The sequence below is a fragment of the Muscardinus avellanarius genome (assembly GCF_963383645.1).
Source record: "Muscardinus avellanarius genome assembly, chromosome: 3".
NCBI classification, from domain to species: Eukaryota; Metazoa; Chordata; class Mammalia; order Rodentia; family Gliridae; genus Muscardinus; species Muscardinus avellanarius.
In genome coordinates, this window is record NC_137788.1 from 131,641,620 (window position 1) to 131,667,460 (window position 25,841).

A 25,841-nucleotide genomic window follows, 5' to 3' on the forward strand; every position below is an offset into this window, starting at 1 on the left:
CCACCAAAAAAAAAAAAAAAAAAAAAAAGAAAGAAATTGGCAATGCTTGCTTAGATGCAGCATAGGAAATAGAAGAAAACATTGTTAAACTGGACTTAATAACAAAATAAAAAACGTATGTATCAAAGGACACTATTAGAATAAAGAGTAATTCCACTGAGTAAGAGCAAATATTGCAGATCATGTGTCTAGTAAGTGGTTAATATGAAAAAACATATATTGAATCCCTGTATCGCAACAACCACCAAATGACGTGATTTAAAAAATGGGTAAGGGGCTTGAATAGACATGCTTTTTTTATAGTACTGGTTATTGAACCCAGGGGCATTCTTCCTCCAAGCTAAACCCCAGCACTATTTTAGTTTGAAACAGGGTCTTACTAGGTTGATGAGTGTATCACTATCTGCTGAGGCTGTCCTCAAGCCTGTGATTCTCCTGTCTCAGGCTCCCAAGTACTGGGATTACAGGTGTGTGCCATCATGCCTACTTGAATAAACATTTCCCTAAAGAAGTATACAAGTAGCTAATAAATTCATAAAAAGATGACCAACATGAGGAAAACGTCAATCAAAACTACGATAGATTGTGAGGCTCAGACAGGAGGATCGCAGGTTCGAGGCCAGCCTTGGCTACTTAGTAAGGCACTCCCCAACTTAGTGAGACACTGTTTCAAAATAAAGAATAAAAAAATACGGCTAGGGGTATAGTTCGGAGGTAGAATGCCCTGGGTTCAATCATCAGTAGTACAAAATAATAAGGACTATAATACAATACTGTCACACAGATTAAGGTGACCTTAATAAAAAAAAATCACCAGAAAATAACAAGTGTTAGAGAAGACACAGAACAATTGTAATACTCATGCATTTTAGGTAGGAATGTAAAATGGTATGTCCACTGGGAAAAACTGCATAGCGATTCCTCCAATCACTAAACACATAATTATCATGTGATCCAGGATTTCCAATTCTGGTTGTTATACTCCAAAGAAACAAAAGCAGGGATTCAAACAGACATTCGTACACCTATGTCTAAAGCCGTGTTATTCATGGTAGCCAAAACTCAAGTGTCTCGAGTGTCCATTGCCAGGCGAATGGCTAAGCAAAATGTGACCCATACGCATAAGAGAATATTAGTTAGCCTTAAAAAGGAAGGGGCTGGGTGCAGCAGCACATTCCTGCAATCCCAGAGACTAGGGTGGCCAATGCGGAGGATCAAAAGTTCGAGGCCAGCCTGGGCAATTTAGTGAGACCCTGGGGCTGGGGGTATAGCTCAGTGGTAGAGCACCCCAGGTTCAATCCTCAGTACCAAAAGGAAAAAGAAAAAAAGGAAATACGCCAGACACAAAAGGATAAATACTATATGATTCCACTTATATGAAAGTACAGAGCAGTTGGATTCAGAGACAGAACACAGAACGGTATTGCCGGGGCTGGGGAGGGCGCCCTGGGGAGAGTGTTCAGTGGGGACAGAGTTCCAGCTGGGGAAGTTGAAAATTTTAGAGAGGATGGTGGTGACGGCTGCACAACGAATATGAGTGTACTAATGTCACAGAACTGTACACTTGAAGCGGCTAAAGCGGGGGATAATATATTATGCATACTTAACTGCAATTTTTTTTGGAAAAAGTATCTCTAGCAAACACATCCCTTATTTGGAGAAGCTCTGACCTGGCAGGTCCCAGGCTGCAGGAGTGTGGGCATGTTTCTGAGTGGTAAATGTTTTGCTTGAATTTGTAAAGATAGCTCAGAGCCGGGTCAACCAGGGGTCCACCCGCCATTTGAGATAAGAAAGCGCTGGCAGAAGCAGCTGGTGGTGGCGGCTGGACTTGGTTCACGCTGCCTTCATTACTCTGGGCTGTTCCACGGTCCTGCCTGCGCGGGCATCTGCAGGGAGAGGGTCGCCCGACCGTAGGATGCTGTGAGGGTTCTCACGGCCCCGCACTTGTCTACCCGTGCAAGTGAATGAGATCAGCTTTGGGGAATCAACACACATGGGGGACAGTGGAGAAATGGAGGGGCGGCATCTCTTCTGTCTACCCCAGCTGTCTAGGAGCCCTGAGACCCAAACTCCTATTCTATAGTCTGGAACCCCAACTGCAAAGCACCATGGGAGCCGAGACCCTGGCCGGCCCTGGGATATACAATAATTAAATAATACAATGAAAGCCTAAATTTCCAAGTTAATTCTTGGGTATCATTTATAAAAGTTAACAGGGCATATTTAATTTAGGAATTGGCTCACGTCCTTCTCCTTACAGCTCCCAACCTCATAAATGAAATATACTGGATCATTGCCCGGTAAGGAAATAAAAGTTATGAATAATGTTTCGATCTCAATCATTGTCAGCGCTTTAATATTCCTAATTACTTTAAAAAGCTAGATATTCAATACAGGAAAACTTCTTTTCTTTTTATCTCCACTTGCAAGATTAGTGCAATTTAATAAGAGTCACTGTGTCGTTTTTACTCGGTATAAACTGGCATTTCGTCTCTTACTCTTCATTATTATATGGGATGGAGGTTTATGACCAGGACACAGCCACTCCATTTCCTCAGATTGGTCCAGCTAACAGCTTGGAACTATCCACCAAGATGACGTATCTGTTTCTTTCCTTTATGAGGCAGAAAGAAATTAGTCCAGGGCTGGAGGAAATGAGGCTACGGGGTTATAAGTCTGTAAAAGAATGAAAAGTGCCCGCCCCGGCTCAGTACTAGACGTGTCCCCTCTACACTGTCAATGTTATAAATCGTCCGGCAGCCTCAAAGGGCAGGGCAGGGGCAGGTAATTGGATGATGGATCTTTACGAGCCTTCCTGCTCCTTTCAGAAACTTATTCTAAGAAGAAATTGGGAAGATGAGTGGGTAAAGACATATGCACAAGAAGAATCTTTGCAACATTATGACACAGGGCCACAGGCTCTAAGCTACACGTTCAGAATCAGAAAGTCCAAAAAAAAATTTTTTTTTAATTTGGCACCCAACATTGACGTAGAGGTAAACCTACAGGGAACTTACGCGAGGTTCTGCACTGTATTTATGTACTCGATGTGATCAGTCATATGCCACTTTGGCAATACCACTGTCTCAAGCTGGGCGTGGTGGTGCCCACCTATAATCCCAGAACTTGGGAGGCTGAGACAGGAGGATCGCAGGTTTGAGGACAATAGCCTCCGCAAGTAGTGAGTATCTCATCAACCTAGCGAGACCCTGTTTCAACATAAAAATAAAATAAAATTGTGCTGGAGGTGTAGCTTGAAGGTACAGTGCTTCTGGGTTCAATCTCCAGTTCCAAGGAAGGAAGGTAGGTAAGGAGGGAGGGAGAAAGGAAGGAAAGGGATTGGATGGAGAGCGGGAAGGAAGGACGGCAGGTTACTATTTCACCCAGGGCGCTGCTCAAATCCATGGGAGTTTATGTCACATATGATATAGCCGCCATTTATTTCCTTCCTTCCCGTTTGTTGGGTGCTGGGGGTCGACTCCAGGGGCACGCTTCCTCTGAGCTACACCCTCGGCTCTTTTGGTTGTTTATTTGACAGCCCAGTGATGTCACATGAGAATCAAAGAGGCTTGGAGAAGAAAAAAAAAGCCCGGGGATGGGAGCGATGGCGGGGCCATGGACGTGGCCCTGGTTTCCTCTATGCAGACTCAGTGGCTAGTGCTCTGAGATGACTCTCTGTGTACGCACAGTCTGTGGCCTTGATCAACGAGTTTCTTGGAAGAAATTCTAGGCATGGCAAGGAAGGTCATGGTGATTCATCACCTTTCCTGGCCTTCATCATGAGCAAGAACCAACCAGTAGAATTCAGGGACAGGTTTGCTCTGGGTAGAAAGGAAATCCATCTCTGGAGAGATTCCTATAGTCAGACTCTGCTTCTACAGGAGGCGGTGAGCTCCCTGCCTCTGGAGGGATTCAGGCAGAGGTTGGAAAGCTCACAGGAGAGTTTCTAAACATCCAAATCTCTGAATGATACAAAAAGTACAAATTCCCTTAATCCAATGCTGTTGTCCCTCAAAATAGGTTGTAAGCTATCTCCAAGGACTTCCTGAGGGTTCGGTAGAACACGCCTTTGCGTGGACCTGGAATGGTGGGTCTTCAGTTCATTCCAGTGGATTAAATGGAGAAGAAACAGCTCGTGGGTTGCTCAGCAGCAAGTCTGATGGCTGCTCTGGGGGTTGCATCAGCATCAGCTCAGTGTCATACTATAAAGTAAAAGGTAAATGCCCCCTGGGGGCAAGACCTGCTCTAAGTATTGTGTCCCATTGACAAGGAGCTACCAGTGTTCTTCCTCTAGAGCACAAACCCTGGGAAGACACAGACAATGTCCGGGGCCCTGAGCAGGTGTTAGCATGAGAGAACACAGATTGGCACTGGCAGGTGTCTCATATGCACCCGGGGCCCCGAGGCCACACTACACCCACCACCAGGCTGTGCTGGTGTTTGAATCGGGCAGTGGACTCCTCCATAACTAGGTGAGCAAGGCTGATCCCAGTTAGATATTCTCCACCAAAGATTCCTTGTAAGCAAAATACAGACAAGAGAGAAGCTCTCAGACATTCTGTCCAACATGGAGCCCATAGTTCAAGTCCCCAGAAAGACTGGCTGAGCATACCTTTAACTCACATGTCCCTCGACCACACCTGTGCTTGTCTTGCCCTCTTTCTCAGCCACAGCCCACCTCAAAGCTGTGGAAGGGACAGGTAGAAGGAGGAGATACTGTGGCCACTATAGTTGCCCAACACATTCGAGGTTTCTGCGGTACCCCCAGACAGATCTGAACTCCTCAAGCCAAGACAACTGCCAAAGCTCAAAGCCAAACCACATACCCAAGGGCCTCGCCTTGGCCAGCATGCCTTTAGGCACTGCAAAGACAAGGATGCTCTATCAGAGGCCTTTGAGAAAAAGGACCCAGCAGAGAGCAAGAGAGGGCAGGAGCCCACAGTAGACTGACGTGGACCCAACTCTCCTCCCTCCAAGTTTCCATGATCATCACAGTCGGTATGGGATAGAGATCATGGAGGTGGGTCCCCAAGATGGGTAAAGAATGGGGTTAGACCCCTGGTGGATCTGCTGGCTATGCTGTCTCCTAAGGTCACCCTAAGAAGACGCTCTAGCCCAGCCCAAAGCAGGAGGAAATGTGGGCCTAGAACTAGTTAAGGCCTTTTTGAAAATTAAATAAGACCATGATATCAACCAATCACTGACTGACAGCAGAGTGATTCAGTGTCAGGGGACATCTGCAAACACTTGGGTGCCATGAGTAGAAGGCAGAATTTGTCTTCAACTGGGCTCTTGGCTGAGAGTTCCCCAAGCAGCTGCCAGGTGCGTCCCACTTTCTTGGCGGCCGGCCCTGCAGCAGAGGTGACATGTATGCTGCTGTGGGTCACAGGGTCAGCCCCAAGAGCACCCAGCTCACCAGGGGAGGCGCCCTAGAGCAAGCAAACTACCTGTGCAGAGGTGCAGTAGCACAGTGACCTGCCCAGGAGTGCCCTGATCTCTTACCTTTGGGGACACAGAGGTATCCTAGTGCCCACCAATCTCATGGACCAGTCCCCCCCCCCGTGCCAAAACTGAGCCCTTGGACCAGTAAAGCTGAGTGCTGATGCCCAGACCACGGAGGCTTCCCGGGTCTGCACCCATGGGCAGATGGCAAGATGATATCAACCATCATAGACCAGATCTAGAGCTGTTTCATCAAAAGTCAGCATTGCACAGATGGCTCCACGATTCTCTAGACTTATAACACATGCTCCCACAGACCCCCACAAACCTCTACCCCACTCTCTAAAGCCTTATTACCCCATGAGTACCCTCACACATCAGCTGTGGGGCCCCTCCTCCCAGATGCCCACCTGCTCAGCCCAACACAAGAACTAGCTTGCTGCAACATGCCTCCATCTCCTCCCTAGTGAGGGCCAGTGGGCCACCTGACCCCCACAGACAGCAGACTCACCGCTGGAACAGTCGGGGCCTCCCCAGCCGGGCTCGCAGTGGCAGGTGTCCGGGGAAACGCAGCGGCCATGCACACACTCCTCCGTACACAGAGCTGAGGAAGGCAGAACCAGAATGAACAGTGAGAACTCAGGGCCGCGCCAGCCGCCGAGCCCGGCTTGTCGCAACTCCCTGGTGACGGGGATGTTCAGGACGAATCACAGGCCTGGGGGGAATCAAAGCTACTCTGGATGTGACTCATTTAACTGACTGAAATGGATCCAACTTGAATGCATTTTGTCCCAGCCTTGCTTTCTGAAGGAAACCCAAGCCCCAGAAGTGGCAGCCTCCATGGCTTCTCAAGAGCCCTCTGCAGACCACGCTCCCCGCCCCATCTGCTCAGGAAATCGCCTGCGCCCTCCACCTCGGGCTCACTTCGATTTCCTTCTGTGAAGGCCCCCAAGATGCCCCGGGCTGTCTGAAAAGAACAGACACCTTGCCCTCACCTTTCCGCCTCCCCCTCCCCAAATGTCTCTATTTTGAGGCTCTCAAATGTCAGCAAATCTGCAAAGTACACAAATGCAGAAGAAAAAGCAACAGCTAATTATAAGAAAGTAATTAAGAGAGACATCCACGATGATGATAATTGTAATTAGAAAGCGCCTGGCAATTTCTTATCACGCAGTCAAATGCTGCAGCCTCCCCGAGCGAGTGAGCCGGGGGCTCCGGGCTCCGGCAGCAGGCTGGGTTCTGTCCACCACCCAGCGCCAAGGAGAAGGCTTATTGACAGCAGGCTTGGGAGGGAGGTTATTTCTCTCTTCTTTTGACAGAATCCACATTTTCTCAAGGTCATCTTTTGCTCCTGAGAGATCTGCCCTACCATCTAATCCATCAGTGAAGGATTACAAAAACTCCCATTGCCCCCACCCCCACCCCAATTCTGAAAGCTCAGAAATCAGCAGCTGCCATCAACCCTGTCAATTTCTCAGGTGAGATCTCGATGAAGGTTGTTTTTTTTTTTTTGTCATTTTTTCTGAAAACCATTAGAGATCTTCTCTTTGCCTTTTTTGGCCTGGGGGAGACGGGTTGGGGGTGGTAGTGAGCAGTGGCCCCTGCGGTGAATTTGGAGGGGCTGCCCTTAGTATCCCCTGGGAGGGAGCTGAGCAGGTCTTTTTGTGGTTGGTCTGGGGTTTTCTGGCCCCTCCCAGACACAGAAGCTGACCCCGAACCTGCCCTCTTAGCTTTGCCCAGGCCCCAGGGGAGCTCAGTGGTTGGGGAGGTGGTATATCTGGAGAGGCTTGGCATCTATCTGTGCACATGGCTTTATCAGGGAGGTCTCTGGCCTATGCTGAGCACACCCACAGCCTCAGAGTCCTGCTGCTTAGAGCCCCCAGGATCAGGTCACCCAGCTCTTGCTGGGAAGCCAGGTTGGACCGGCCCCTAGGGAACAGCCCTGCTGCTTAGAGCCACCATGAGCTGCTCACCTGGTTGCAAACAAGACTCCAGGCAATCACTCCTGCTGCCCCAGTGCGGTCCCACCGCGCTCCCCAGGCAAATTCAGAGGGGTCAGTGTCCCAGCACACTGACCAGGTGTGGAGGTGTCAAGCCACAGGCGCCCCATGTGCAGCACCTCCAACCAGCCAGCTCCCAGCCCTGCCTCACCTTCCCAGGCCGAGGCCCTGCTAGGTTGCAGCTGGGCCTATTTGCATTGCAGCTTGTCAGATTAGCTTAGTGACACCTTGATCCCCCTGCAGGCCTCTGCAGGCAGCAAATGGGGAACCTGCCAGTGTCAGGCTAGAAGAGAGTCATGGCCTGCCCTCCCCTATACATGGAGAAATGGAGGCCCAAGTGTCCATGAGCTCATGGATAGTGTGTGGTCTCTAGGTTCAGGATGAGGCCCCTGGCGCCAGAGGCCTCTGAGGTGGGAGAGGTGATGGTCCAGCCTGGGGGGGCCTTCTCATTTCCCCTAGCCTGGAGGTTGCCTTCACCTGGCCCACGTGGCTCAGGGGCTGGGGAGCCAGTGCAGGGGGCTGCAGCTGGCCTCCAGGAGGGCTGGCTGGACGGACCAGAGGAAGAGACCAGAGGAGCCGCTTCCTCACACCAAAAGTCCTGCAGGGGACTTGGATCCGCTGGAGGGAGGCGGAAGGAGGCCTGAGGAGGCAGGCCACTGAGGCACTCCCCTCCCCCGGATGCTTAGAGACCTGGACCACCGGCCTGCCTCCTGTGCCCACTCCCTAGCTGGCAAGGAATGGCTTTGGGCGCTCTGAGCAAGCTCGGAGCCTTTTGTCCTGGTCTCTCCCTACATCTCAGGGACCTGGGGAACACTGCCAAGCACCTTCCACGAAACTGCAGACATACCCCCCAGCTCGGCCCTGTGTCCAGCACGCTGGCTCCCGCTGACCCCACGGACAGCCATCCCACAAACCCTGGGCCTGCCTCTAGGAATGTGGTTGGTCCCGGCATTATACCTGTGCTATTTGCTTGTTAAAACCTCAGTCCATTCATATTTCATTGGCGTTGTTTAGACAGTGTTGCAGCCTGAAATATTGATACCGAATACCCAAGGCACAGATCGCCACATCTGACATCGAGCCGCCCTTGTTTGAACACGTGGTGGGGAGGGGCTGGGGCAGCCTGCTCCTACCCCAGGAGCCTCGGGGAGCCAACAGTGGGCAGAACCTCCACAGAGATCACACAGCAGCTGCCCAGAGCGGCGGGTCCCCTCGATGCTCTTTGAGCCCAGACCCCACACCAGGGGACGCCTGGGAGGGGCTGGCTAGGGTTCTCTGCCTGGCCTCTTCCTCCTCTGGCCCCTTAGCTCTGTGCGGTCCCGTTCCCACTGCTACATGAGGCAGGCTCTGATGTGACCAGCTGTGTGACTGAGGGTGCACTCCCGTTCCCCCGGCCCCACTGAGAAATCTGAAGCGCCGCTCTCTGGGCCTCCCTCCTGCCCCTGTCCGGCTTCTAACATCCTGCTGTGCCGGGCACACAGTTATCGAGATGCGATGTGGGTGGTCAAGAGCACAGGCTACATCCAGAGGGCAGGGCAGAAGGTGGCCCACTGAGACGCCCAGACCAAAGTCAGCTGGCTGCCTGGTTTTGTAAATAAAGTTTTATTGAAATGCAGCCAGGCCCATCACTTACCTATAACCTCCATCTATGGCTGCTTTGCTCTACAATGATGGAGTGGAGCCACATCACAGAGACGAGTGATCAGAAAGCCTGACACACTTGGTCCCCGCGCTCTGTGGGGTGGGGGAAAGTGAGCTATGGGACATCCTCCTCTTCTGTTCTTCTCTCATACACTCAACTCCTCAGTATGAACAGATGGTAAAACAAGGCCAAAAAGATGCTCAGGAAACTCCAAACCATGCCAACCCTACCCTCTACAGTGGTGCTTTGGGGTCCATCCACCCGCCTGGGCAGCATTCTGTTTCAGCCCCTTTATGCTGCAGTTGGCGATCCTGCTCAGGTGACATAACTGTGGTGGGTGAGAGAGGGGGAGGCCACAGGGCAAGCCCTTCCTCTGCCGGGTGCGGAGGGTGCTGAGCACCAGGCAACCCTGCGGGTCGGCAGGGGGAATTGCCACAGAAAGGCCCAGACAACTTGTGCAAAGCACCTAGCTGGCCGGGGACTGTGCTAGAGCCTCGCTCCTTGCCCTTTCTCCTTACCGCCCCTCCTCCCATCGTCAGACTAGGACCAGTTCAGCCCTCAAGATGCGCGAGCAGACTTCCCACAGTTGCCCCTCTGGACCCACTCCCCACTCTTCTCTGTGCCCCAGCCGCTGACCTCCATGGATGTCCATCAGCAATGGGCTTCTTGCCCTCTGGCCTCAGGATGGGAAATCGGGACAGGAGAAGGGAGGGGAGGGTGGGCAGCGGGGTGGGGTGGTCCTTCTCCCAAGCTACACCCCCAGCTCTATTTTTTATTCTTTATTTTGAAACAGGGTCTCGCAAGTTGCTGAGGCTGGCCTGGAACCTGCAACCCTTCTGTCTCAGCCTCCCAAGTACTAGGATTACAAGCATGAACCATCACAATTACAGCCAGGCATGGTGATGCCTGCTTGTAATCCCAGTCCTTGGGAGGCTGAGACGGGAGGACTGCAGGTTCCAGGCCAACCTCAGCAACTTGTGAGACCCTCAGCTAAGTGTGTGACGCTGTTTCATAATTAAAACTAAAAAAGACCTGGCGGTGTGGCTCAGAGGTAGAATCCAGCTGGGTTCAATCCCCAGTGCTTTTTTTTTTTTTTTCTTATTAAGTCACCTCAGTGACCTGCTGTAAAGTGCCACCATTTCTTTCCAGAGCCTAACAGATCCAGTGGCCACACTGAGGTTTGAACGCACACATGTGATGCAGAAAGGCTGACCACACGTGATGCTCTTATCCACAGGCTCCCTCGCTACCTGGACCACAGGCTGAGAAGTAAGTTCCAGACCAGATCAGGGAGCCACCTGCTGTGAGAACTGAGTCCAGCCCCCTGGGGCCTCAGTTTCTCCCTCTGACATGAGGATGTGATCTGAACATTCCCTGCAGCTCCGGGGTGTCCAGCTCTTCTAGCAACTTGCTGGCCTTCCAGCTGGCCGATGCACACACACAACATTTGGGAAGGTCCCCTCCACAGATGCAGGTTGGTGTGGAAAAGCTAAGTCTGTTCCAACGTGCAGACGGAGGGCCGGGGCAGCATCCTGGGCCAGGGTAGTCAGGCATCAGCAGTCAGGACCCAGGACAGGGAGCGTGTGTCACACTCAGCGTCTCCTCTGCAAACTTCTGGGACAACACTGGCCCTTCCCGGACCAGAGGCAGCCCGGTCTGTTGGCCCTCGCTCACAGGGAGCCCCTAAATCAATTCTCCATTCTATTAGCATTCCACCCAAGACGACCCACAAATCCCTGAGGTGTTCCTGGTAATATATTTTGCTTGGCGGTTTGCAAATGGCCTCACTAGTTAATGGAACTATAAAAATTACTCACATGGAAAGGTCAAGATAAATAAAGCCAACTTCCGTGCTCCCTGGCCAACGAGTCTGATATCTAGAGAGGATCAGAGAAGGCTTGGGCTCGGAGGTCAGGGACGGGTGTTAGCTCCCAGAATTCTCCCACATATGGCTTCTGGAGCTTCCCCTGAACCCAGGTCCCCAGTGCCCCTGGGCGCATCGATCACCCACCATTAGCATTCTTGGCAGGAGTTAAGAATCAGGTTGTCGTTGGATTCAGCTTGGAAGTAAAATGACCTCCATCCATGTGGGCCCAAGAGCCCACCCTGAGGTGACCCGCTGAGCAAGAGTGATTCTGCATTGCCCAAGGTCACACGGCCCCTGGTGTGTGTGTGTGTGTGTGTGTGTGTGTGTGCGCGCGCGTGCTCAAGGAATCTCCAAAGGGAACTCTAAAACAATCCATCAGATGTGTATCACTTGGTCCTATACAATTGCCGGCCTGAGTCCTCTTCGCAGCCAGGAAGAGGCAAAACAGCTGGCCCTGACTCTGCGCCTGCCTAGAGTTGGCTTCATTGTGGCGGCCACATCTGGCTCTAAGACATGAACAGACAATTTTAGGAAAGAGCCCTTCACCAGCAGGGCTGATAAGCTGGACGGACATGAAGGTCCTGACGCTCTCCTGGGTTGGGACAGGGGCCGCTCATCTTTACTTTGGTGGCGCTCCTCAGCCTCTGGCCCCATGGCATCCTTAGCTGGGCCGCTGCTGGGCCCTGGACGAGCTGCCTGTGTTTCTGTTTCCTCGTCTGTGAAACGGCCACAGACTGACAGCATCATTAGAACAGTGAACAAACCATGCAGAGCACCTAGAAGCGGAGGCTAGTTGAAATTCGTGTCTTTTTATTTATTTGTTTGTTTATTTTGCTGTTGCTCTTCCTATTCTTCTTCCCAGGATTGGGCTGGGGACCTGAGGCTCGGGCGCTGCATCTCAGGTGGGATCCTGGGAGCCTCCTGTCATCAGAGGGACAGCGTCAATGACAAACTCCCCTGAGGACCTCCCTTGAACCTCTACTGGTCACACTACAATGTTAGCCTGACTTGTCTCGACGTGGCTTAACTGTTAGGAATTGTTTACCAAATTAAACGGCCAAACTGGGCACAGTCTGTAATACACATGTCTGTAACACCAGCACTTGGGAGGCTGAAACAGGAGGATTGTAGGTTGGAGGCCAACCTTAGCAATTTAGCAACCTGTTTCAAAATAAAAATAATAAAATAGGGCTAAGGTCGCCGGGCGTGGTGGCGCACACTCATAATCCCAGCGTTTGGGAGGCTGAGACAGGAGGATTGCGCAGGTTCGAAGCCAGCCTCAGCTACTTAGCAAGGCCCTTTGCAACTCAGTGAGACCCTGTTTCAAAATAAAGAATAAAAAATAGGGCTGGGGGTGTCGCTCAGAGGTAGAACGCCCCTGGGTTCCATCCCCAGTACTGAAAAAAAAAAAAAATAGTGTAAAATAGGGCTAAAGGTATAGCTTGGAGGTAGAATGCCCCTGGGCTCAATCTCCAGTAATGCACACATAAAAAAAAAAAAAAAAAAAAAAAAAAGTCCAACTTGCAGAGCCTTCCTATCAATTTCCCGCATAAAGCGATCCTTCCAGCACGGGGCCTGGTAAAAGCTCTGTTACAGGCTGTTCCCTTTATAGATGTGCGGCCCCAGGTCTGCTCCGGGCCGCTCCTGGCGCCCCCAGCCTTCCCGGCTTTGTAGAGGATTTTCCCAGATGAGCTGTTCAAACCACCAATACTGTATTCCTGCAAGGAGCAACAGCTTTTCAACTTGTTAATGATGTTGGAACATACGGCCTGAGTCAGCAACCCCCAGCACACGACCCAAGAACATCTTTTTCTGGGTCTTTTTTTCCCCCCCATTTGACAGATGCCAGACTTTTTCCAGAAAGACACATTCCAACTGATTGATTTTTTTCTTTGGGAAATTGATCCTCACCCCCTACGAGGAAAGCAAAACATGAGGCTTGTCAAGCTCTGATTTAAAAACCCAGCCCCTGCTTCTGCCTGAAACTTGCCTTCCCCAAAGGAGCCAGCCTCTTCTCATGGCTGTATGTGTCCCAGAGAAGGTGGTGCTGGGAGGACAGACGGATGGTGGGTGTCCACCACCTGCCCTTGAACAGACAGAAGGGGTTCAGCACGCGGACTTCAGGCTGAACAGACCTGCGTCCGGGTCTGGGTGCTTCCACTGACCCGCTGTGTGGCCCTGAGACAATTAAGATGCCCCAACCAGGGGTGGTGGTGCACACCTGAAATCCCAGTAGTTGGGAGGCTGAGACAGGAAGATCGCAGGATTGAGGTGCACCTCAGCAGCATAACAAGACTCTCAGGAACTTAGCAAGACCCTCCTCAAGCAACTCAGTGAGACCCTGTTTCAAAATAAAAAATAGCCGGGCGTAGTGGCACACGCTTGTAATCCCCACGCTTGAGAGGCAGAGACGGGAGGATCACACAGGTTCGAAGCCAGCCTTGCTGGCTTAAGAGACCCTGTTTCCAAATAAAATATAAAATAGGTCTTGGAGTATAGCCAGGAGATAGAAGGCCCCTGGATTCCATCCCCAGTACCACCAAAATAATAAATAAATAAATAAATAAATAAATAAATAAATAAATAATAAATAAATATAAAAAAGAACTGGGGGTGTAGCTTGGAGGTAGAATGCCCTTGAGTTCTACCTCTAGTACCCCCCCACACAAATAAATGGCCCAACCTTGTGGAGCCTTGTGCTCTGTCTGTGAAGTTGGGCCAACAGGATCACACAAACGAAGGGTTGCGAAGGCTATGAGGCATCTGGCAGAGGGGGACCCAGCAGGGGCCCAGAAGTCCCAGCTCATAGGCATGAGCCTTGGAGAGAGCATCTTGACGCTCACACATGCTGAACTCAGACTTCAGCTGACACACAGAACCACAGCTTCTAGTGGCACGAAACGTCAACTCATAATCCTGTCCCCACCTCAGCCACTCTCCAGCCTGTGTGGCCCTCGCCCACATCCCATGCCAGACCTCGACAGAGCTGCTCTTGCCAGCAGCAGCCACCGGGTTCCAGCCACACTCTACTGCATCCGTATCCTCAGGTAAGGACAGCTCTTTCTGACCCCTAGGCCTTTGCACCTGCTGGGTCTCCCCACTGCCTCCTCCTCACCTGGCCGGGCCATCTCCCGGGTCTCACTTTAGGAGGCCATTCCTGGTGAGGTCCGTGCTCCTGGCGCCCACCCTTCCCCATCCTGGCTCAGGTCATGTGTCACCATTTGGTTCTTTGACTGTCTCCAGCCTCTAAAGGGAGGGCGCGGCTTCTCTCGCTCACCCATGTAACCTCAGGTCTATCCGGCACGGGGCTGGCTCAAAGAAGCTTACTCAACATTTGTCGGTGTTTTAAGAATGGCGGAGTCGATGCAGTCCCTTGTTTTTTGAACAGCTCTGATTACTTGGAAGCTCTCTGCTTCACTGAGCTGAAATCTCCGTCTCTGAATCTGCGCAGAGAAGCGCTGAGCCCGCCCTTTCCTGCTCCGGGCGATTTCCATTTGATTCCACACCACGAGCCTTCAGGAGACTTCTGCCTATGACAGTCTGAAGCAGGCTGCAGAGAGGGGGACGGCTGCCATCAGGGTACGGCGGGGGCAGATGGTGCCCACCTGGGGAGAACGGGCCTTCCTTCAGACTTAATCTCGGTCCTGGGTTTGCGGCAGCTGCTGCCCGTCCAACTTGTCCAGTCACCCCAGGTTGATGAGCGCTGCCACCGCTGTGTCCCCGGAGCGCGCAGCCCCCGGTCCCCTGCTGTTAAATCTCATTCCCACGACAAGCCAAATCAGGAGCTATTAAGCACCACTGCTTTAGGGCTTTAATTCATACAAAGTGAGTGGCAGGCAGGGCATGGTGGTGCACGCCTGTAATCCTAGTGCTTGGGAGACTGAGTCAGGAGGGTCAAAGTTTTGAGGCCAGTCTCAGCATCTTAATGAGACCCTCAGCAACTTATGGAGACATTGTTTTAAAATAAATAGGGAGCCCAGCGTGGTGGCACACACTTGTAATCCCAATATTTGGGAGGCTGAGACAGGAGGATAGCAGGTTCAAGACCAGACTCAGCTACTTAGTGAGGCCCTCTGCAACTTAGTGAGACCCTGTTTCAAAATAAAGAATAAAAAATAGGGCTGGGGGTGTAGCTCAGAGGTAGAATGCCCCTGGGTTCAATCCCCAATTTCACAAACGAACAAATAAAGGCTGGGGGTATAGCTTTGGATTCAATCCCCAGAGCCAAAAGACAGAAATTGGATGGATGGCCAGGCATGGTGGCACACACTTATAATCCCAGTACTTGGAAGGCTGGAAGACAGAAGGACCTCAGGTTTAAAACTAGCCTCAGCAAATTAGTGAGGCACTCAGCAACTTACCAAGACCCTGTTTCCAAATAAAAAATAAAACAGATCTGGGGGTGTAGCCCGGAGGTAGAGGGCTGCTGGGTTCCATCCCAGTACACCACACACACACAGTAGAGGGACAAGGTGTCTGTGAAGGGCACTGTCAACACCGCCAGCCGCTCCTCCGGTTCCACCTGTCTTCCCTCCGATACCTTAGCGCAGCCCGAGGACCCTAAACGCCCTCAGTCCCCGGAGCCTGCGTTTTATGCATAGGGCGTCATCAGAACCACTCTGATGAACACATAGGCTGGATATGCTTCTCACTAACTATGTTTGGGAATCTCCTCCTTTCCCAGGGACTTACACTTCTGACCCTCTAGAAGACCCTTTACCACCACGGCCTGTGAGTGGGAAGGCCTCTGCTGCGCCAGATCCGCGATTAATTCCCCTGCGGATGGTCACGCGCAGCCTGAACCGTGCGGGGTGGCGGGGCCAGATGTGTCCCCAGAGCCCCGCGGCTTGACGTCTCAGCCTGGGACTGCTCAGAGCTGCCTCTGCTGAGCTCCGGAATTGATTTCCATTCCCCGACCTGGGTCAAGCCCACACTTTCAGTAATGTTAGAATATTTACTGCTTTGACATTATTTTTAAATCACTTTTAAAAATCAGTCACTCTCACCTGTCACACAGCTTCTAAGTGTTAGAGTCAGGATCAAGCCCAGGGCTGAGGGCCCAGAGCCGCAGTGCCACCAGCCCTCGGGCGGCCTCTCTAGAAGGGGAGGACAGCAACAAAAAGGGGTGGCGCGGCACAGGGCTGGGGGGCAGGGAAGGCCTCTGGCAGAGGAAGAATCCAACCAGCTGCAGAGGTCAGAGCAGGGTCACCTGGGCTAGGAACAGGCCATCGTGACCTGGGGTGTGGGGAGCAGACGTTCCACCCTGTGGCTCCTGGGCTCCCCTGCCCTCACCCGGTCCTGCCCTGCCCAGGAGCTGCCAGAGGACCAGCTGGGACTCTGAGCCCTCCCAACCTCTTCACAGTCTCTGCGTCTGTGGAGATAAACACCATCTCTTGAACTTGAACTTGATGACATGACAAGGGTGCTGGGTTAGTTACCGCAGCCCTGGTGACAACAGTCAAAGCTTGGATGTAATTTCTATCCAAGAAAGGGTAAATAAAGGACAGCACAGCCTCCCTGTGGGATAGTATGCAGCCATAACAAGGAATCCCACGGCACTTCCTGTGCGCTAAAGCATACACGGCTAAGCAAAAGTGGGGAAAAGTGCGGGCAGAGCAGAGTTCAGATTGTGCTACCTTTGGTGGAAAAAATAAAAAGTATAGAGAAAAATGCACGAATGTATCTCCTTATACGTGCACAGAATATCTTTGGAAAGTTGCACAGAACCAGGCAATCCAGAGCTCCTCCAGGAAGGGGGACTGAGGGAGAGTGTTCATCCAGCAGTCTTTTGTTTGTTTATGGTACTGAGGATTGAACCCAGGGGCATTCTACCTCCATGCTACACCCCAGCCGTGTGTGTGTGTGTGTGTGTGTGTGTGTGTGTGTGTGTGTGTGTGTGTTACCAGGGGCCTTCTACTTCTACCTCTGGGCTATACTCCAGACCTTTTTTTTTTTTTTTTTAATTTGAAACAGGGTGTCACTAAATTGCTGAGGGCCTCACTAAACTGCTGAGGCTGGCCTTGAACCTGTGATCTTCCTGTCTCAGCCTCCCAAGTACTGAGATTACGAGCATGTGCCACCACACCTGGCTCCAAACCCTCTTTTGTAATCAGTAAATTTTGAACCAGGAGAATGTGTTACCTGTGGACAAATAAATCCCACTGAATCTATAAAAGACAAGTCCCTTGCTGGGCATGGTGGCATGCTCTGTAATCCCAGTACTTTGGAGGCTGAGATAGGAAAGATGCCAGGTTTGAGGATCATTCCTTAACAACTAAACTTTCAGCAACTTAACAAGAACCTATTTTAAATGATAAATAAATAATAATAAATTAAAAATTAAAAAAATATTTTAAAATAAAAAAAAAATAAAAAGGACTGGGGATGTAGCTTAGAGACAGAACTTCCCTGGGTTCAATCTCCAGTTAAAACAAACAAACAAACAAAAAAGATAAGGCCATCTGGAGAAGGCGTGGATGACCACCCCGGCAGCCTCTGGGATCTGGGACAGGCACAACAGATTAGACCATGAAGCCGGCTCTGCCCTAAATTTTGAGAAATTTTAATTCTGGTCAGTGGCCAAAAACCATGGCCACTGCGTGAGGGTCAGTTCTGCGGCTGAGCTGGGGCCTGCGAAGTCCCCTCCCCAGCAGTGACCTGGGCTGTGTCACACGGAGGGGGCCCAAAGGGAAGGGCCACAGTGACGAAGTCCCAGGCACAAAACCACAGGGGCCTACAAAACACGACGGCACGGACTCCCACGGTGACGTCCACACCCGCGTCACACCGATGTGTGTACTGATTTGTTCAAGCGAGACCCTGTTCTCCCTTATCCAGAGTCCCTCCACACCATCTCACTGTATGCCTTCCTCCTGCCTCTTCCTTTTGTGTTCTTCTTCTTCTCTCTCTTCTCATTTGCCGCCTCCTCATCCCCTTCTCCACTTCCTTTTTCATTCATTCATTAATTCCCAGCCCTCCTTGAAGCCTCTCTCCTGGGCCAGAGCCGGCCCTGTAGCCACGGGGCTGTCTCCCTTCCTTCGCATGGTGGCTCCTCACTTAAGCCACTCGCTCGGCTTCCTGGGGTTAGGGCAAAGGAAGGAGGAGGAGAGGGAGGCCAGAGGCTGCAGGATGCACCCCTGGCCCTGCCATTTTGTGTCAGGGGCCCCCAGAGTAGTGATGGGAGCCAGGGATACAGGGGAGGAAGCCACTGGGACCCTCAGTGTGGTGCAGCATCAGCTCCTGAGAGGATGCTGCCTTCCAGCTGGGGGAGCGGCCAACTCAGCAAGCACCTTTGGCAAGTCCCTCTCGGGATGCTGGCTCCCCTGACCTCTTGCTGCCCGTCCGCCAGCTCGCCATTGCCTCAAGGGCCAGCCCGCCCTGACGCACCCTGCCCAGAAGCCCAGCTGCCAGAGAAGCATCTCACTGCTGCATCACAGCTGGTGACATCTGGTTCCTAACTAAGCTCAAACTCCTGAACAGGTGGAAGCAGGCCTTCTTCACCTGCCCTGCTCTCTCCCCAGCACCGACCTATTGCGGAGCACAATATTTACGAGAGGGAAGAAATCCAACAGGTATTTGCAAAAAAAAAGAAGAAAGGAAAAGATGGAGCATGGGAAGAAAAAAAGGGAATGAAGGAGACACAGAAGAAAGGAGGGAGGAAGAAACTGGAGAAAGACAAAGCAGATTCTGGAGTACTTCCAGAGCTAAGTAGCTACTGTTCCTGTGGTACTTTCCAGGCTGTGAAGCACATGTGCCTGACATTTCATTTGTTCTCCCAGCTCCCCCGCGGAGGCCGGGCAGGTCTGTTATTATCGCCACTTACAGATGGGGACAGCAGGGCCCGAGGGTGAAGGCACTTGCCCAAGGCCCTCACCTCTCGTACCCGCAGCCTTCTCTCAGCCTGCACCCAGAGCAGCGCAGGATGAATCATCCCCTCGCGTAGGGCTCACGTGGCGGCCTGAGCCATGGCCACCGGAGGACACAGCCCCATCTGCTATACCTTCCAGGCACCAGCCCAGCCCAGAGCCTGGCATGGCGCAGTGGCCACGTGGCTGATGGCTGCTGAGGGCCACAACACCCTAGGAGGCTGTGTGCCCGCAGCCTGGCTGGTCCTGGTGCCTGAGAACATGTGCTTCTAGAAACTAGAAAACCTGAAAGAGCAGGACTTATTTTTTTCCCCTGGGGGGGGGGAAGCAAAGGTGGCAAGTAGTCCAGCCCTTTAAACACAAAAGGAATGTTGATTCTTCTGCTCCTGCCCCAGGGGCAATCCATGGCAGACACTCAACATAATATTGTGCTGAGCCTGGCACGTGGCGCATGCCTGCAATCCCAGTACAGAGACAGGAAGATGGCAGGGACAAGGCCAGCTTCAGCAACGCCAAAAGAACCTTAGCCACCTTGCAAGACCTTGTTTCAAAATAAAAAATAAAAACGGATGGGGAGTGTAGCTCAGAGGTGGAATGCCCCTGGGTTCGATCTCTAGGACAACAACATGTATGCATATATGTACACACACATACACACACTGTACTAAATCAACATACATGAGAGCAGGCCCAGAGTGCCCCCTCGGGCTGCCATGAAGTCAGCGGAATCCTCACAAGCCCGTGAGCTTCCGTGGCCCCTACACGCACGTGTGTAAACACGGCCCCTAGCCCCTCCAACACTTTCCCAGGCCCAGAGCTAAGGCTCCTCATCCAGAGGCAGAGACCTGGCTGCGCGACCTCTGGCGACCGTCACTCCCCTGGGCCATGTTCTCCTCACCTGGAGAGTGAGAATGGTGCCCCCGAGCAGAGCACGGGTGCAGGTAAGTGGCAGGAATGATCAAGTAGGGGCAGAGAGTCGAGTGCCGGGGGGCGTGGGAGCTAAGATTCAATTCCTTAGGCACGTGGAGACCAGCTAGTTCCTCGGGGGACTCACTTGCTGCTGGAGTCCCCCTCCTGTGTGAGAACCAGCAGCTGGCGGGCACTGTGGGTGAAGTGAGCGGAGGGTGGAGGGTGGGAGACGACCGAGGGTGGGCTTGGTGTCTGAGCCTCACCCATCTCTCTTGCGTAGTTGCAAAGACCCTTCTCTCCCATGTCCCCCAACTTCCCGCTCCCCTCCTACATGCAGCGCCGAGTCAGGATCATGTTAGACACAGACAGAAGTGAATCCCAAGCAGCTCTGAGGAGGAGGGGAGCAGCCCAGAGGCCCACGCCAGGTTTACGGTGGTCCCACCAGAAGCCAGTCCAGCAAACCTGCTGTGGGTGGGCACCACGCTAGGCACAGGAGGTTCAGACTGTCCTGAGGCCTTGCCCTGGAAGGGGGTCACAGGCCAGCGCGTGTTGCCCCATAGCGTGAGTCCCGGCCCCGCAAAGGGTGAAGGTGAGCACCAAGGGAGGCACAGGTGCCCGGAAGGCTCTGGCCAACATGGCCACCGACAGCAACAATGGCGCCTCGCGCCGCTGGCTCCAGGGCCTGGCCGGTCTTCGCCCTGTCCGGCTGGGGATATTACGGCTCGGGTTCTACAGTGGCGAGAGCCCTGTACGCCCTGGTCCATGCATCTCCTCCATCCCCTCCCGACACTTCCTTCCAGCCCTCTGCCCAACGCCGTCTTCTAGGTTCTCAGTGATAAAACCCTCCCCTCCTCAGGACCCTCAGGACTCAGTGCCCCTGCCAGGTCCTCCTCCATAGGAGCCCCTGTGAACTCTTCAGGGCTCTGTTCCCAACCTTCCATAATCTCCCGGTCCTCCACCTGAAAGGCATCTCCCTGGCTTTGGCTCTCCTCACCCCTCACCCTCTTTTCCTTTCTTTCATGGAACCCATCAAAAACGTCGTTCTCAATTGTGTGTGTGTGGTACTGGGAATTGAACCCAAGGGTGCTCGACCCCCGAGCGATGCCTCTAGCTCTTTTTCTACCTTATTTTGAAACAGGGTCTCACTAAGATAGCACTGACCATGAACCCGTGATCCTTCTGTCTCAGCCTCTCAAATATTGGGATTACAGGTATGTGCCATGGTGGCCACCATCATTCTTAATTTATCTGGGGACAACTGTTGAAGGCCTGTCTCTCATTGGGCTGTAAGCTCCACGTAGGTAGACAACCCATCGCTTTTCTGTGTGTGTTTGGACGGGGGTTGGGGAGTCTTGGGGCTTGAACCCAGGGGCATTTGACCTCTGAGATTTTTTTATTTTTTTTTTTTGAAACAGGGTCTCACTAGGTTGCTGAGAGTCCCACTACATTGCTAAGGCTGTCCTCAAACCTGGGATCCTTCTGTCTCAGCCTCCCAAGTACTGGGATTACAGACCTGCAAGTCCCACACCCACTCACCCCAGCTCTTCTGATCATGCCTGATATCTACCCTGGCCTTAGCTAGTGCTGAGCCAGAGCATGGTAAGCACTCAATATGTGTTACCCAAATAAAAAGCAAACGATCATGCTGATTAGCCGTCTGAGTACATTTGCTGACTGGATGACCCTCCTGTCTGACAAGGTACAGTAATTACTGTCATATGAACATCACCAAAATAAACACCTTTCTCTTCCTGCCTCTGTGCTCCCACGGGCTTAGGTGTAAATAACACCTTGCATTTGGTTTAACAAAGTGAAAATCCAGTCCAGGCCGGATCCCAAATGGTAACCTTGAGAGATAAGGAGGCAAGAATTATTTTCTCAGGGTGATTTCCGGGGAGGATAAGAGATTTGTCCAGCCTTCCACATTCATTCATAGAAGTATGGAAAGCAAGGCAGAGCTGTCATCTTCTGCCCTGAAGGCCAGACCCACAGCCCTTCCTATATTCAAAGGGGGAGGGAGATCATGCCTCACTGGACTGTGAGCTCCCTGGGTCAAGGAACGTGTGTGTCTTATTAGTTCCTGTCTCTCTGGCACCGAGCCCAGAGCCCAGTACAGAAGAAATACTTCGAAACCAATAGTTAGGCTGGGAATGGTGGTGCACACTTGTAATTCCTGTATTTGGGGGGATGAGACAGGAGGATCTCAGATTCTCCGCCAGCCTCAACTACTTAAGTCCTCCGCAACTTAGTGAGACCCTGTTTCAAAATAAAGAATAAAAAGAGTAGGGCTTGGGTGTATCTCAGAAGTAGATACCCCTGAGTTCAATCCCCAGTACAAAAAAAAAAAAAAAAGTTGTTAGACAACTGTTAGCTGGGAGTGGTGGCACACACCTATAATCCCAGTATTTGGGAGGATGAGATAGTAGCATCACAGGTTTGAGGCAAGCCTCAGTAACCTAGCTAGATTTTATTTCAATAAAAATAAAAATAAAAAGGAATGAGGGTATAGCATCATCTCTGGGGCTGAGAGCAGCAGGGCTTCCACAAGGCACAGCTCTGTACGGACAGCCCTGCTCACCACCGAGCACGTGAATGGTGGCCCAGAGGCCCCAGGTAGAAAGTGGCACCCAAGGACTGTGCCAGGGTCAGAGAGCTGCTGGCCCCTGATCTGGCCACAGAGGATGGGGAGGTTCTACCCCTTGTCTTCTGATTCCCAGCCCAGCCCCATGGCCAGCAGGCCTGGGTTCTGGACCAGAGGGTCTCAACTTGGCCCCGAGCCCCTGATGCTCCATGCACTTTTGGCCCTTGTTCTCCCAATATGACTTTACTAAGGATCAGAAAACTGCACTGCAAGCCGGGCATGGTGGCCACGTTTGTCATCCCAGTACTTGGGAGGCTGAGACAGGAGGGTCACAGGTGCAAAGCCAGCCTCAGCTACTTAGTGAGGCCCTCTGCAACTCAGTGAGACCCTGTTTCAAAATAAAGAATAGAAAATAGGGCTGAGGGTATAGCTCAGATGTAATGCCCCTGGGTTCCATCCCCAGTGCCACGAAAGAAAGAAAGAAAGAAAGAAAGAAAGAAAGAAAGAAAGAAAGAAAGAAAGAAAGAAAGGAAGAAAGAAGCACTGCACCCATAACTCTAGGCTCCCTGATGCCCACTATCGCCTTGGTGTGTCCTCCCTTCCCTCAGTAACTGGCACAATGTCGCACACACAATCCCTCTAGTACCCTGAGTGCTGGGCAGCCACCTCCCCAAGAGTCATCACCCAGGTCCCCACCCCAGCACACAGGAGCCCCTGTGCAGGAGGCAGGGCGCGGCTGGAAGGAGGTCCTTGCTGGATCTAGGGAAGAAGGGGAAGAGGAGAGGCCACCCTAAGAATGGGGCCTCCAACCCCTGCTGCCCTGGGGTTGCTGAAGGCATTCCTCTCCTTCCCCCACACAAGCATAATAAGAAATCTCCCGCAGGCCCTAGGAGCAGGGTAGTGTGTGATAGAAAAGGAAGAGGAGGGAGTCAGGTAGGAAAGGGTGGCTGGGCTGGGCAGGTGCAACCACCACTCAAGGACCCAGTGGGCTTGGCTCAGCTCACCAGTGCCCAGGGCCGTCTGGGGAGGGGCACTAACCCCCCCCTCTGTGGCCCAGTGGGCTTCACAGCTGCCAGGGATGAATGAGCAGGGCCCAGCCTTGGGGTCGGGGCTATCTAGATTCTTCAAAGTCCTTTCCTGCTAGACACTGGCCTGGTGAACAAACTCTACTCACACAGACACATTCAGACCCAGACGCTGCCCTGGGGGCAATTTCCCCAAGGGGACCAAAAGGTAGCAGGCTCGCAGTGCCACACAGAGCCCAGCTGATGAAGAGCAGGGCACCCAGAGTCTGCTCTGAATCTGGGGACAGCAGCTTCTCCTGCCAGGGGATTCGGTGGCCTTTAGGCCACATCCCACAGCCAGGGAGCGAGAGACTTGCCAGATCACAGGCCGGGCCTCCCTGACAATGAACTTGGGCCATCCCCAGGAGCCACCCCTGGACGACTGTGCCATGAACTGCAGAGATTCAGCTGGGGTGGGGTGGAACAGGAGGCAAGGGGTGATGGGGATAGGGGCCAGGGCCGGCTTCAGGTCAGGCTTTAAAGGTGGAGGGAGCCAGGATCCTTGGCCAGGGTCACCCTCTGTCCATCCCAGGGGCACAGAGGAGCACCTCACTTCAGGGAGCAGAGACAGGTTTCACCAGGAACCTTCTGCAGGCCAGGGAGCCACCGTTCCACCTCTCTCCAGAGGAATCTAACGTAGACTCCTGGCTTGTCAGTGGGAGAGAGATGAAAAGCTGAGCCGTAACAACTTGTGTGATGTCTCTTTCCTACAAAGTACACCCTCCACCAATACCACACTCGTGACCGGCCTCTGCACAGCTCTGGCTCGGTGTCTAGGAAAGAGACCGGCTCTGGTCAGACCGATCTGAGTTTGAATCCGCTCTCTTTCAACTCCCAGCAGAAAGACTTCTGGCTGGTACTTGACCTGTCTGCTTTGCTTCTTCATCTTTGATCTGGGAGTAACAAAAGCCACTGCTAGCCGGGCGTGGTGGCGCCCGCCCGGAATCCCAGCACTTAGGAGGGGTGAGACAGGGGGATCGCAGGCTTGAGGACAGCCTCGGCAAGTAGCGAGACTCTCTTGTCAACCTAGCAAAACTCTGTTTCAAAATAAAAATAGTAAATGAATAAATAAATAAAAATAAAAATAGACCGGGTGTGGTGGTGCATGCTTATAATTCTAGTACTTGGGAGGCAAAGACAAGTCTGCCTCAGCTACTTAGTGAAGCTCTCTGCAACTCAGTGAGATTCTGTTTCATAATAAAAAAAAAAAAAAAGAAAAAAAGAAAAATAGGGCTGGGGGTGTAGCTCGAAGGTAGAATGCCCTGGGTTCAATCCCCAGTACTGGAAAATAAATAAATAAATAAATAAATAAATAAACAAATAAATAAATAAAATAGGCCTGGTGGTGTTACTCAGAGGTAGAATGCCTCCAGGTTAAATTCTATACCAAGAAGTAAATAAATAAATAAATAAATAAATAGCCGGCGTGCGCTTGTAATCCCAGCATTCAGGAGGCAAAGACTGGAGGATCGCAAGGCCCTTCTCAAGTCAGTGAGACCCTGTTTCAAAAATAAAAAGACTAAAATAATAGGGCTGGGGGGTGTAGCTCGGAGCTACAATGTTCCTGGGTTCCATCCCCAGTACCGCCAAAAATAAATAAATAAAATAAATAAATAAATACATAAATAAATAAAGACATAAATGCTACTGCCAAGCACTGGCGTAGGCTCGGAAGAGAACACGCGCCTCAGGGCCTGGCGCTTCCCGGCCCCGCGCGGGGCTTTCCTCTTGCTTCCCTGGATACGCGGAGCTTGCTCTGTGTGGCCACCAACGACCAAAGGGAAAGAGTTATCATTTGGAAGGAGAGCGTGCTGGAATATATTCATCACTCCTACCATCTGGGGAGGTGGGGAAGGAGAGGGCCGCTCCGGGGAAGATATTAACGGTTCAAGGCAACCAGAAGTCCCTCATCACCTTTAATTCTCCCAGAGGGAGCCTGTCCAGGTTGAGTTATCTTCGGTGGGAAGGGAAAGCGGCTCTGGCCCTTTTAACCTAACACGGATCATAGAGCAGAGAAAATATAACAGCCCCAAACCACTAAGCACTCTTCAACTAGATTTCCCCAGCCCTGCCAAAAAGGCAAGAGGAGGCTGTACTTAGAGGAATTACATGTATATTTTCTAGAGGAAAGAGAAGGCCCGCCTGCTGGGCTGAGGCAATGGGGGTGCCCAGGGAGCAGGCAGGGCGTCAGAGGGCATCGAAGGCCATGGTTGTGCCCCGGGAGCAGGCAGGGCAACGCAACCTCAGAGACAAGCTCTGGCCAGGGCAGACAGGCTTTGGAGGTGGCTCCAAGTCAAGGCGCCTGGGATGGACGGCTGTGTGTGGGCCAGGGCACAGAGCACAGGGACATTCCATCTCTCTCCACCGCCAACCCCCTGGGCTGCTGGGTCCAGAGTTGCTACAACATATGCGTAAAAATCGCAAGTCTCGTGATTCACCCAGATGGTGGGTGCTCCTGGACTGCTCCTTCT

The 25,841-nt window shown here is 52.2% G+C and overlaps 1 protein-coding gene across 4 annotated transcripts in view; it reads right to left on the bottom strand.

Annotated features, from left to right (window-relative positions):
• MEGF11 (multiple EGF like domains 11) overlaps positions 1-25,841 on the bottom strand; it is a gene marked incomplete at both ends in the record, with an annotated part of 227,329 nt that overhangs the window by 175,811 nt on the left and 25,677 nt on the right. For all 4 annotated transcript variants that reach the window (XM_080691722.1, XM_080691721.1, XM_080691723.1 and 1 more), the window contains one exon: positions 5,954-6,046. In XM_080691722.1, coding sequence (XP_080547848.1) covers positions 5,954-6,046 — 93 coding nt within the window. The remainder of the gene's footprint in view (positions 1-5,953; positions 6,047-25,841) is intronic.